Raw genomic sequence first — 14,074 nt, 5'->3', positions numbered from 1 at the left:
AATGGATTGCAAAAAAAAAAGCAGGCAGACAATTGAGATTACACATAGAAAGAAATGTGTAGTGTTGGCATGTCCAAACACTACCCTCTGCAGAACAGAAAAACGTCTTACACAAGCAGGGGAAGGGAGGGGAAAAAACCCCAAATAATCTCGATAGACAATCTCTTCTGACCCTTTTTTTTCTCCCTGCCCCACAGCCCAGAATGGAGATACTAGAGAGAAAGGAATTCCAAGATTTGGCTGCATGTGTAGCACACGTGTGCCTCCCATCCCCAAGCAAGTTCAGGACTGCCAATACCACCATATTCCTGTTCATGTGTAGTCCGCATTGTGTGTCTGTAATCCCTTCCTCTCCAATGAATGTAAATACAAACATTAATTCCTAATTTGTCAATTACTCCATGGCCAGTCCAAAGGGTAGGAGAGTGGGACAAAAGAAAGCAGAGTCACATGAATTCCCACTTACTGACCACTTTGCTTAATACTAGAGCTCCTGGTCCCAGTTCTAGATGCTAAAATAGGGCTATCTGTATTTCATTCTCCATATTACTACCTAGGAGAGTATCTGGCTTTGAATGTCTGTTCTATTAGCATATCACTTCTATCAATTATGCAAATGATGTAAATTGACACAAATGGTGTAATTTACATCAGATGAGTAATGACTTCACTATGCAAATGACACATTGCTGTGGTTATCCTAAAACTAAGATCAATTTAACTGCCGCATGCAGATAGCTTTGAATGTAACAGATTTGTCCATTACTTCAGGATATACTCAGAAATTTTGTCTGTGACATCCAAACACTGCAAAATGGCAGTCACTGAAATAAAGGTTTTACAGGTTTTTCAGGCAACAGAGTAGAAAAGGATATTCTATAACCAATTAAAGTATTTAATTTAAAAATAGAATTCTCCTTCACAATAACTAAGTGTCTAATATTTTAATATTTCAATCCTATACATTATTATTCCGATGGAATGGGATTTACCTATAATAATAATAAAGTTGGAAGGGACCTTGGAGGTCATCTAGTCCAACCCCCTGCTCAGGCAGGAAACCCTATACCATTTCAGACAAATGGCTGTCTAGTCTCTTCTTAAAATCTTCCAGTGTTGGAGCATTCACCGCTTCTGGAGGCAGGTTGTTCCACTGGTTAATTGTTCTAACTGCCAGGAAGTTTCTCCTTAGTTCTAGGTTGCTTCTCTCCTTGAATAGTTTCCATCCGTTGCTTCTTGTCCTGCTTTCAGGCGCTTTGGAGAATAGCTTGACTCCCTCTTCTTTGTGGCAGCCCCTGAGATACTGGAACACTGCTATCATGTCATCCCTCGTCCTTCTCTTCATTAGACTAGACATACCCAATTCCAACAACCGTTCCTTATATGTTTTAGCTTCCAGTCCCCTGAAATATATAATGTAAAGCACGGGTCTCCAACCCCTGGTCCACGGACCGGTACCGGGCCGCGGCATGCCAGCAACTGGTCTGCACAAACAAGCAAAGCCCCATCTGTCGGATGCAGGCAGCACACAAAACCACGCACCCTCCAGAACCGGTCACTGGTGCCCAAAAGGTTGGGGACCTCTGATGTAAAGCATACTTTTTCTGTTTTATAGGTTGCAAGAGACCTAGGTCAAAATACAGAGAAATTATAGTAACATTCTTTTTTCATCAATAAAAAACAAGAATGATTCAGCTCTACGATCAGCAACTTTAGACAAATTTCAGAAAATACATCCTTTACATAGTAGCACCAACACTCAAGATAAAGAAATAAACTCGTACAAATTTACCTTTTGTTGGAGCTGTTCATTTTTTTGGGCATTCAGTGTTTCTAGTTCTTCCACCTTCTTCCTGAGCACCAATATTTTTCCACGACTTGCAGCAGCACTATCTTGATCACTCTGAAAACATACATTTAAAAAGTTATCTTCAGATAAAACAAAAAATAAAAGGTTTAGAATAGTCACATTTCTGGCAGGCAGTACTATAGCAGAAATACTTTTTTCAATTAAAAAATAATAAAACATGCTTCAGAGTTCTTTTTTAAATTTTAACCTGGCTAGGGCATTTTTTTTAAATGCAGAGCAGAATTTGAGGTGTGAATAAAAAGTATTCCAAATAGGATACTTTTGTTTGTGCCCTAAAACAGAATTTTATTAGTTTATCAAAGTATCATATAAAATACAAAAATGCGAAACAAAATAATAGGAAAATAAGAGATGGAAAAGGGAAGGGCAGAAGGGAAAAGAAAAAGCATTGATTTCTGACTCTTTTTGGTGCAGCAGAATAAGGTAATAGCATAAAACCTCCTAATTCAAATATAAAATGTTCTATCCCTCCTCGTATTTTGAGATAGAAAGAAATGGAAGATTTATTTAAAATTTTCTTGAATTTTAAAGATTTGGACAAGATAGGCACATTCCAGATTCCTTAAATGCTGCCATCTTATTACAGGGCCTTTACCACTGCAGAATGATTTCTAACAAACTAATTCTAAAACATAGCTACTGAATTAGATCTGAAACTAATGCCAGTTGCAAGTGGTGCTAGTTTCAGACTTACTTCAGTAGCTATGTTTTGGAATGCATCCGCTGTTCTCCTGGTTGCAATGAAGTAAGAGAGTTGAGGGTGGGTGCAAAAGAAAATATTATATTCACATGTCAAACTAAACTTAGTAAGATTTACAAATAGCTCATTTAAAAGGAGAGCACACAAACAGGGTGGCACTTATTTTTAAAACACATTTCTAGAATTGTGTTGCACTGATTCGAAGTATACATACACCTAAATACACCTGGAAAATCAGATATAAAATTAACCCTGATCAGTTTTCAATCACAAGGTTGCCACCGTGCAATTCAACAAGCAATCTATCCTTTCAGTTGCAGTTAACTACAGGTAGTCCTGGATATACGACTGTAATAATAATAATAATAATAATAATAATAATAATAATAATAATAATAATAACAACAACAACAACAACAACAACAATAATAATAAAAGAAGAAGAAGAAGAAGAAAAAGAAGAAGTAGTAGTAGTAGTAGTAGTAGTTGGAAGGGACCTTGGAGGTCATCTAGTCCAACCCCCTGCTCAGGCAGGAAACCCTATACCATTTCAGACAAATGGCTGTCTAGTCTCTTCTTAAAAACTTCCAGTGTTGGAGCATTCACCACTTCTGGAGGCAGGTTGTTCCACTGGTTAGTTGTTCTAACTGTCAGGAAGTTTCTCCTTAGTTCTAGGTTGCTTCTCTCCTTGACTAGTTTCCATCCGTTGCTTCTTGTCCTGCTTTCAGGTGCTTTGGAGAATAGCTTGACTCCCTCTTCTTTGTGGCAGCCCCTGAGATATTGGAACACTGCTATCATGTCACCCCTCACCCTTCTCTTCGTTAAACTACACATAGCCAATCATATGTCATGACAGCCATTAAATGAGAGGGCCTAACTGAACGAACCCCCACCCCCTTGCTCTCCCTGTTAAACAAATCCATCAGTTGTTAAACAGAGCACGAGGTGCACCAGGGATGGGTGAGGCAAAGAGGTCTAGCACAGGCCGAAGCCCAACTGCCTGGGCATTCCAAGGCCTCCCTCACTCCAAGACACCCCATGTTGCGTTTCCCTCCCTTTGGCTACCTGCTGGTCTTTTCCTTTCCCCATCGGGTCCCCTTAGGCCTTCCCTCCCCCCACTGAGTCTCCACAGGCCTTTTCTCCTAATAACCACGCTGGACAAGATTAATACACCAACTGTAGAAGAACTTGTTAGGGAAAGCTGCCTTGTAATCTAAATTATTTTTAAGGATAGAACTCACTCTCTTTTGACTAGATTTTCCATCTTGTACTGCATTTCCTGGTATTTGCTTCTTAAGTTCTTCTAATTGTGAAGTTAATGATGCTACTTTGGCTTTGTTCTGAAGTTTTAATTTGGAGATCTTGGTGTCAGAAGCTTCTTTTTCTTCCTGTAGAGTATATACATTATTTTAAAACAAAATACAATTTGCAGACATAATTTTAATTACAACCATGCATATCAATATCTAAATAGATGAAATATAAAAGTATACATTCCTTTGAAATAACTTTCAGGACAGGTGAAATCATATACTATAGCTACCTATTTAGAGAGGATAATTTTAACCATAGCAAAACAAAGATAATGACAACAACTGCAGAGGGACACAAGATGTTTAAAATCAACGAAGAGTGAATTGAATTAGTTCAAGAATTTTTCTTCCTTGGATCAAAAATAGTTCACAATCACAATTCTACACCAGAAATCAAACGGAGGATAACCTTAGGCATTGCTTAATATGAATAAGATCTGGAAAAGCAGAGATACTGATATAAATACAAAAGTCGGGCTTTTTTAGAGCAATAGTCTTCCTTATAATGATGTATGGGCGTGAGCTGGACACTAAGAATGGCTGATAAGAAGAACTGACACCTTTGATCTATGGTGCTGGCGTAAATTATTTTTGTATACTATGAACAGCCAGAACAACCAACAGTGAGGTGCTGAATCATATAAAACCAAAAACATTTTTAAAACTTTTCAATAAAAAAAAAAAACCAAAAACATCACTAGAAGCCAAAATTACAAGATTACGTCTGATTTACTTTGGCCATGTCATGTGTGCAAATTCATTGGAGAAGTCAATGACGCTAGGAATGGTTAGTGGAACGAGAGGAAGGAGCAAGCAAAGAACTCACTGTCTTGATGCCACCAAGGCTGATATACAAATTAACATCTCACAACTATAAAAGCTGTCCTTGATGGTAGCAGCATGGAGAGCACTTGCCTATAGTCACCAAGAGTCAGATACGACTGAATGGTTAAAACTACTACTAATTTTAACCACATCGACAGCATCTGTTCATACATAAGAAATTGTGCATTTTGAGTGACAACCAAATGTGGCAGCTTATGCAAACCTAAAATAGATTAGAAGGAAACTGCACCTAGTTATAATCACAATTTCAAATACCAATCTAAAATACTTTAGACCGTATTTCAGAAAAAGCAGTTTGCCTCAAAAACAACTGGAAGCTCTCCCCATACATAAACAATACCTTTAATTGTTTATCTTTCTTGTTTAAGTCATCATCTTTTTCTTTGACAAGTTCTTTGAGTTGTGCTACCAATTGTTTAGTTTGAGCCAGCTGTTCAGTTAAATCTGCCAAAGACATGCTTGCTACTTGAGAAGGCCCATGAACCTAGTGACAAAGAAAATAGTTTTGCAGTATCAAACTTGTACTTATGACTGTAATACATTATTTATACCATTTCTATCCCACTTTGTCATTATTCAAAACAAACCCAAAACAGGATTTAAATACAGAAATATTTTTATTTTTTTTTAATTAATATTTCTATACCGCCCTTCTCCCGAAGGACTCAGGGCAGTTCACAGGGCAAGAATAAAATACAAAGTTACAAATATTAAAAGGAGATTAAATAGTTGCCCGATTTTAAAACAATTAATATACTACATTTATAAAACCCCAAAAATACAACAATAAAAATACAAGAATAAAAACCCCACCAATCCCCCATCAGGCCAGGCCGGCTTGTGCAAACAAAAACGTCTTCAGATCGCGGCGAAAGGAGCGAAAATCGGGCGCCATCCGGAGCTCTACCGGTAACTGATTCCATAGTTCCGGAGCGCCCACAGAGAAGGATCTCCCCCTGGGGGCCACCAATCGACATTCTCTGATCGGTGGCACCCTGAGGAGACCCTCTCTGTGGGAACGCACAGGGCGCAGGGAAGTTGATTCCATGAATTCTTAAAGATAGGTGTTACAATGAATGCTATAATTGAAATTTCTTATCTATAATAGTGATAAAATAAACTAAAACTAAAAACACACGGTCACCACTGCTTTATCTATTTTACATTTCACTCATGAATAAATAGCCACACGGAGGACTCAGAAATCTCCCATACATCAGACATTTGAGATATAGAAACTTTGAGTTAATAAAATCAAATAGATTTTAAGTACATAGGATTTTAAATAAATACTTACTTCAGATTTAGGGACTGAATCATCTCCACTGCCCCATCTCCACATAATTTTAAGATGGCTACAAAAGCAATAGTATTGGTTTATTTAAGCAACATTTTCTGTCCAAACTGAATTCTAAATGCCATATAATTTAATAATAATTTAATAATCAAGAGAACCAAAAACAGTATTATATAAAAATAATTCCTGAATCTAAACAAGAAAATTTTACTGTGGAACAAACAGAAAACTTTTAGAAGAACTGCTAAAATGATAGGGGGGGAGGGACATTTACCAAGGACGTATATTCCACAATTATCATCAATTATGCAGCCCTAAGCAACCTCATTTTGCTCTTCACAGTACTATGCAATATGCATTGGGGGAAAAAAATACAGCCACCACAGCTTGAAAATCAAGTAATGAGACAAGCTTTAAAAGACTGTAAACCTGTTTTTAAGGAGGAATAAAAGATGCAGGTACATAAAAAATATACATGTTGCAGTACAAAATTGAACAATTGTTTCTGCCATAATTCAGTATAATAAATTAGCATTCATATCAATCTAAAAAAGAATTATTTTTGAAAACTAAGTAGTACAACTGATAACTAATTTCATAATAAACCCAATATCAAAGATGCCCTGTGTTCCCAAAAATATTTAGGATCATGGTATGAGAAATGTACATGTTGTAATTTTCCAATTCTGTTAAAAGAATAGGCATATAGAGGCACTTATCTAAGATACATTTGGGAAAGGACATATAATAAGATGAAGAAATAGAGAAATATATATACTGACTTAAAGGATACTTTTAGAATAGTGCACACTATTGTAGAATAACATATAGCTTATGAATTCATTTTATATAAGGCTTATTCTTTATAAAAACTGCTTAGAGTTAGTATTTTAAAGTATAATTAAGAACCAAAGTGCAGCCAGGTTTAACCAAAGCATAAACTCTGTTACACACATAGCTTCTAGATACAAAGCAGGCATTCTTATAGAAAAACAAGGGAAGACATAAATCTTTTATAATTGCAATTATCCAGCTTGGGTAACAGTTCACCTTGTAGATAAGGCAGAATGTTACAGAAAAGGGAGTGAAGGTAAGATAGAAGCAAAAGGGCATTTGATCTAATAATTGGAGGGTTTGGTAATTGTAATGGTTGCTAGGCGGTGGGAAAGTATGTGCCCAGGTGGGCCTATCAACTGGACTCACTTTGGAAGGATGTGGTGTGATGTACGGGACAGGGTATAAAAACCTATGCAAAAATTGCTTCAGGTGTGGACTCTGGGATTTGCCATTACAAGAGTTCCACCGCTTTTGCAAAAGCTTTAATAAAACTTGTTTTGTTTTCCAACATCCTTGGAGTTGAATTTTTTTTATTCCTCACAATGGTTAGAAAAAAAATGCTTGTTTCTCATATTTTAATTTAAATTAAATTAGGGAAATTAAATGCCTAGCTACTAGGTATAAAATGTCAAAAGTAATTGTTAAATACTACATGCATAAAGCCGCTTGGGGGGGGGGCGAAAGCCCTAATAAGCAGCCATATACATAGAATGAAGGCTATTGCTAAGCACATTTGATTTGTGCTTAGATTGTAAGCCGCCCTGAGTCTTCGGAGAAGGGCGGGATATAAATGGGATTAAAATAAAATAAATAAAATAAAATAAATGAGTTGGGCTACAGCAGCAATCATCATCAACAAGATAAATTGCCCACAGGGGCTGTGGATGAAATGAGCTGTTGTTCAACATATCTGCAGAACATTAGGCTGGAGAAGGTTATTTTATATCATGAAGGAGCTGTGTAGAACAAGGCATGGTTTGGGGGGGGGAGTGATCTCTGCTAGAGCCCTTCACGTTGCTAAATGGAAAGAAGAGGCATAATATGTGATCTCCATATTTTATACTAATTTTTCATAGCACAAAACTGTGGTATGGTGTAACAATCAACACTGAAACTTTACAAATTAAAACACTCAGATCTGAATAACAGAAAAAATGCATTACTTTCATTTAATGAATCTTGACTAAGTTTTCCTTTCATGCAACAAACTATCTCCCCCACACCCCAAACAATCCCTGGAAGAATCATCCAAGCTCAGGGGCCATGAAGGAAAACAATGTTCACCTTAGCAGTTGGATACAGGCCTGTTTCTTAAATGAGAAATTAACACAATGAATATCTTAAAAAGAAAAAGGGCACACTCACTTCTGTTTGTATATGTACAAATTAAATGTAACCACATGAAAGTAAATCTTTCAGTAAAATGGCTGAATGGCCCTCTATTTAATGAGTGAAGCTTATTAAATCCCATTATAGTTGTACAGATACACAGTAAGATACTATTATTTTGCAGACAACTCTTTTATATCTCATGGAATGCTGCTTCCAATATTTTCTATTTTATTCTACAATTTAGTAAGTTATGATTTAAAGTTAAAAGCTCCACTGGAGATATAGTGCTCATTACACTTTAGAGTAGGAAAGGTTTAAATACTTGCAAATATCAAGAATCATAAGATCATAATCATAAGAATATCATAGTGATAAGTGCCACATGTTACTAAAACAATCTAAAATCTCACCCAGCATAACTGACATTTTTGAGATAAGCAGCTTTACTGATAACTTATTTAATTAACTAACCAAAGGTTTCCAAGTAAGCAATTTCTTTTTTCAAAGCTAGGGTAGAATCAGTTACCATCAATCATTCACAGATGTCACAGAGAAGGGCAAACAGCATGAGTGGCATGAATGTAACATCACTGTGACTATCTAAGGACACATAGGCAATTATTATTTCATATTATATTGAAATTATAATACTTTACTGTAAAAAAGAAAAGTACAGTAGGCCAACATAAGGTTTTTTGAAACACTGATGCATCTATTCTTGAAACACTCATGATGCTGGAATATTTTTCTTCCAGCACATGAGTATTACCGCAAAGATAAAACTCTTCAAGGGTATTATCATACCAACTGCAATATATGCTTATGAGACATAGAACTGTATAACCAAGATGGTGAAATGGTTAAATGTTTTCTAACAATGCTGCTTGAGAAGAATCCTCTGCATCTCATATTGTGGCCTCGCTAGTGAAGAGGTACTACAAAGATCAGATTTAGAACACCTATCAAGAACTGTGAATGAGTGTCGAATGTACCTTGTTGGCCATATCTTATATATGCCTAAAGACTGGCATCCAAAAATTGCACTACATTGAATACCTCCGGGAGGAAAGGGGAAACAACGCCAGTCTCAGAAAACTTGACGCCAAATACTTAAGGAAGAATATCAATGTCCCTTGGGACAAGGCCAAGAATACTGCAAATGATCAAAACCACTGGAAAACACTTGCTGTCTAATGTGCTCGGCACAGGACCTGATGATGATGATGATGATTTTAATGTTTTAAACTGTAAACCCTTGTGAGTTCTCTAGGGCAGAGTCCCTGGTCCGGCACCAGGCCACAGCATGCAGAAACCGGGCCACACAAACAAGCAAAGCCCCATCTATGGGATGCAGGCAGCATGCCAAACCACACCCCCTCAGGTCCACAGAAAAACTTCTCTCCACAGGTCCCTCCTGGGGCCCAAAAGGTTGGGGGGCATCGCTCTAACAGAATAAAAACAAATTAAACAATGCATGGCCAGATTTCAGCTATTGGCTCAAAAAAAAAGCTCTAACAAAGAAGTTTAATGAAGAGAAGGGTGAGGGGTGACATGATAGCAGTGTTCCAATATCTCAGGGGCTACCACAAAGAAGAGGGAGCCAAGCTATTCTCCAAAGCACTGAAAGCAGGACAAGAAGCAACGGATGGAAACTAGTCAAGGAGAGAAGCAACCTAGAACTAAGGAGAAACTTCCTGACAGTTAGAACAATTAACCAGTGGAACAACCTGCCTCCAGAAGTGGTGAATGCTCTAACACTGGAGGTTTTTAAGAAGAGACTGGACAGCCATTTGCCTGAAATGGTATAGGGTTTCCTGCCTGAGCAGGGGGTTGGACTAGATGACCTCCAAGGTCCCTTCCAACTTTACATATTATTATAAAGATGATTTTTTTCTTTTAATCCAGCTGTTTCATAGACTCACGGACAATGCACACTTAAGCCATTTTCAGGGAATGTTCTGTCTGCTCACAAAAATAGTTGGCAAACCTAAGTATGACAGATGATCCGGCTTGTCCAGGAAGTACTCTTGAAGACCCTGGCTAAGCAATGCACTCTACTTAGCTCAGTGGCTTGAGCAAACATGTCGGTGGTCAAATTGCAAGGGAGCTCCATTTCTTTTCATTCATTTAGCCTACTACGGACAGAGGAGGCGGAGTACGACACGGCTTTTGCACAGCGTCTTGGGCAGGGGTGGGCAACCTCGGCTCTTTTATGACTCGTGGACTTCAACTCCCAGAATTCCTGAGTCAGCAGCAGAGCTGACTCAGGAATTCTGGGAGTTGAAGTCCACGAGTCATAAAAGAGCCGAGGTTGCCTAACCCCTGGTCTTGGGGCTTACCAGCGAGTCCCACCCGATTCAACCGAACCTCCCCACGCGTCCTTTCCGAAGTCAGCCTCTCTCCCACCGGAGAGGCATGGCTTGGAGAAACCAACTTATTTCCCTACCTCGAGGAAGCTCCGTTTTACGGCAAGGGCGAACAGTCGCACAACGGAGTCCTGTCACATCAGGTGCTAATTAGGGGCAGGGATCGAGCAGAGAAGCCAGCCGTCCTTTAGGGCAGGGGTAGGCAACCTCGGCTCTTTTAGGACTCATGGACTTCAACTCCCAGAATTCCTGAGCCAGCTTGGCTGGCTCAGGAATTCTGGGAGTTGAAGTCCATGAGTCCTAAAAGAGCCGAGGTTGCCTAGCCCTGCTTTAGGGGGCGGGGCTTGACGCAGGGAAAATACTTCCGGTTGGGACGTTAGAGACCCCTCCCCCTCTACTCTGGGGGCGGGGGGAGGAGGAACGGGAACGGGAGGAGGTTGACCGACTTACCTGGCAGGAGGCAGCGAACCCGGGGCACGGTCCCCCCCACCGCACTGTCCGGAAAAGTGAAACGGAACGTCCCTAGTGCTGAGGTTGCTTTTCAGAGGCCGCAACGCCAGCCCCACCTCGGCCCGGTCCGGTCCAGGCAGACCTTAAACCGACCAGGACCATGGTGCCGAGAACCGTGCGCGAGACGAGCGCCGAAGCGCAGGCTTCGTCGCGGCTACGGCAGCAGCGCACGAACGTCGGGCCCTTCCTCGCGTCAGGACGTAAAGCCAGTTCTCAGCCAATCGGCAAAGAGGCAGCGAGCCGGGGACTCGTCGCTCTTTGCCGTCTGCTACGGACCAGCTCCCCCTGGCGGTAGCCGAGGCTCGCAGAAATAGGCGGTTGTGATGGGGACGGGTAAATAGCGTTGACAATGCGATCTCCCCAATATTAATTGGAATCGCCAGCTGGGATCTCAGAAGAGCGACTTCTAATAGTAATAGATAAAAGTACATACAAAGCCCTGATGAATGCAATAATTTGTTAAAACGTTTTTAATTACTACTTAAGATGTACAGTGAAAAATGTCAAATGCTTGTTAACTATTTAGATTACCTTGCTAGGCCCCAAATGCCTAATATATAATCAGCTCAGGTTCGAATCTCAGATAAAGGGTATGACTGACTGATGAGAACATAAAGAGTTCGAAATGATCATATCAGCCTCCCAAAATTCTTTATTAGCAATTTGAATAATTTACACACACATATATATATATATATAAGGCTGGCAGCTGAGACCAGCCCATCCACTCAAAACACACCCCCACCCAATCAGAACACACCCACCATTCAAAACACACTCCCACCCAATCAGAACACACTTAATCCCCCACCCAATCAAAGCACACCTCCACCCACAGAACACACCCCCTCTGGCAGTTTAAAAAAGAGGAACAAACAGCCACATGCTTCTCCCAGAAGAAAGAAGCAGAAGCCACCAGCCTGATGATGACGGATGGGATTCCGTCGAAACGTCGCTCCTACACCTTTAGTTCTACGTGGGGAAAAACCCGAATAACCAAAGATCCACATATATATTGCAACGCTGTTTACATGGGGCTGCCCTTGAGAACCACTCGGAAGCTTCAGCTGGTGCAGAGTGCAGCTGCACGAGTGCTTTTGGGGGTCTCCCGATACTCCCATATTACACCTCTGCTCCGTGAGCTGCACTGGCTTCCAGTTGCCTTCCGGGTGAAATTCAAGGTGCTAGTGATGACATACAAAGCCCTACATGGCATGGGTCCGGATTACCTACGGGAGCACCTACTGCCAGCGTCAACATCCCTCCGTCCTGTGCGCTCCCACAGAGAGGGCCTCCTCAGGGTGCCACCGGTCAGAGGATGTCGGCTGGTGACCCCCAGGGGGAGAGCATTCTCGGTGGGTGCGCCAATCCTTTGAAACCGCTTACCAGCTGAAATCCGGATGGCCCCCGACCTTCGCTCCTTCCGGCGTGATCTAAAAACTTATCTATTCCAACAAGCCGGCCTGGCCTGATGGATTTGGGCTTTAAAATTTTCTCACTTTATTGCTTTATTGTATTCTTACTTTATTGCTCTGTAAACCACCCTGAGTCCTCCAGGAGAATATATATATATGCTTGTTAACTCTTAGATTACCTTGCTAGGCCCCAAACATGGGACAAATCTTTATCTCCTGTGTCAGCCTATCTTGAAGGCCATCGACAGGCATTAGTCACACTGGTGACAGCTCATATTTGTGTAAATTTTTTTAAATTTGTTTGGTTCGAATTGACGAGGACTCAGAGTGGTTAACACTGAACGAGTTTATTGAATACACAAAGTCAACTGTCAAATGTCAAATGTTGCAACCCTTTTATAGAGAAAGCGTTTGAACTGTAACCAATACAAACTGTCTGTTTTCCCGCTCCTTGGTTGTGGCGTCCAATGATTGCACCTTATTTTCCCGCTTTAAACCTTGCAAAGCTGCACAGTGTTTGCAATATCTTCTATGGCTTATTGCTAACTATTTACATACACAACACCCCTTACCCCCCAGTTGGTGTCATTTCTTTACAAAGTCCTTTAGGTATTTTGGTGGCCTATGTATTCTAGAAGGGTATCTGTTACTTTGGCTGCTAGGGGCCCCTTTTCCTGGTTGACTGCTTGGCTGCTGGTTACTATGCTGGTTACTACTGGACCTGGGCTCAGGGTTACTGGCTTCAGATGTACTGCCTTGTGTATTAGGTTGTGTTTGGGATTCAGTTGTCACTGGCCTACTTCGCAGGGGTATTTCCCAATCAATTGGACTGAATTGTTGTTGATGGGCATCTGGAAATATGTCATCTTGCCCCACCACTACACCACTTTCAGGCCTAATGTTATCTGTACTGTTTGCCCTAACTGAGCTTTGGTCCCCCTCAGCTGGCACACACCCACTAGATCTTTTCCTCAGCTGGTCTATGTGTCTTTTACAGACCCTATTCCCTTCCCCCTCAATGATGTATGATAAGGGACCTAAGATTTCAGTTACCACCCCAGGAATCCACTTATCCCCTTGGGCGTAGTTCCTGGCCCAAATCAAGTCCCCCACTTCAAATGTTCTGTTAGGAATGTCAAATTCAATGTTTGGTTGGAGTCGGTCGGGGTGTAGTCTGTCCAACTTGGTCAAGATTTTTCTTCCCCACCTCATTTCAGCTGGACTTTTCCTTGTAGCCGAACAAGGGGTTGTGTGTTGGGCCAACAAGAACTCAGCTAGTCTCTGATGCCAGTCACCTCGAATAATTCTTTTAAGCGCGTCCTTCGTGGTCCTCACGTTCCTTTCAGCCAATCCGTTGGTGGAGGGGTGGAAGGGTGCAGAAGTCTTATGCTTAATCGAGTTGGCCTTGAGGAAATCCTGAAATTCAATAGATGTGAATTGTGGCCCGTTATCAGACACTATTAAATCCGGCAACCCATGAGTGGCAAAGAGGCCCCTTAATGCCTGTATTGTTCTGCCTGCCGTTACTGAACTGACCGGTACTACTTCTAGCCATCTAGAGTAGCTGTCGACCACTACAAGGAACGTT

The 14,074-nt window shown here is 40.7% G+C and overlaps 1 protein-coding gene across 1 annotated transcript in view; it reads right to left on the bottom strand.

The window, feature by feature from the left end:
* Nucleotides 1–11,394, bottom strand: part of LOC310632680 (uncharacterized protein) — a 56,740-nt gene extending 45,346 nt beyond the window's left edge. The window contains exons 1-5 of the mRNA XM_083350028.1: nt 11,012–11,394; nt 6,027–6,084; nt 5,070–5,213; nt 3,812–3,958; nt 1,793–1,903 (exon numbers count right to left, since the gene is read on the bottom strand). Coding sequence (XP_083206154.1) covers nt 1,793–1,903; nt 3,812–3,958; nt 5,070–5,213; nt 6,027–6,071 — 447 coding nt within the window. The 5' untranslated portion in view covers nt 6,072–6,084; nt 11,012–11,394. The remainder of the gene's footprint in view (nt 1–1,792; nt 1,904–3,811; nt 3,959–5,069; nt 5,214–6,026; nt 6,085–11,011) is intronic.
* Between the last annotated feature and the right edge of the window lie 2,680 nt (nt 11,395–14,074).

The sequence above is a fragment of the Vipera ursinii genome (assembly GCF_947247035.1).
Source record: "Vipera ursinii genome assembly, chromosome: 1".
In the NCBI taxonomy this organism is placed as follows: Eukaryota; Metazoa; Chordata; class Lepidosauria; order Squamata; family Viperidae; genus Vipera; species Vipera ursinii.
The sequence above is the reverse complement of the archived record's forward strand: the minus strand, read 5'-3'. Positions and strand labels throughout refer to the sequence as shown.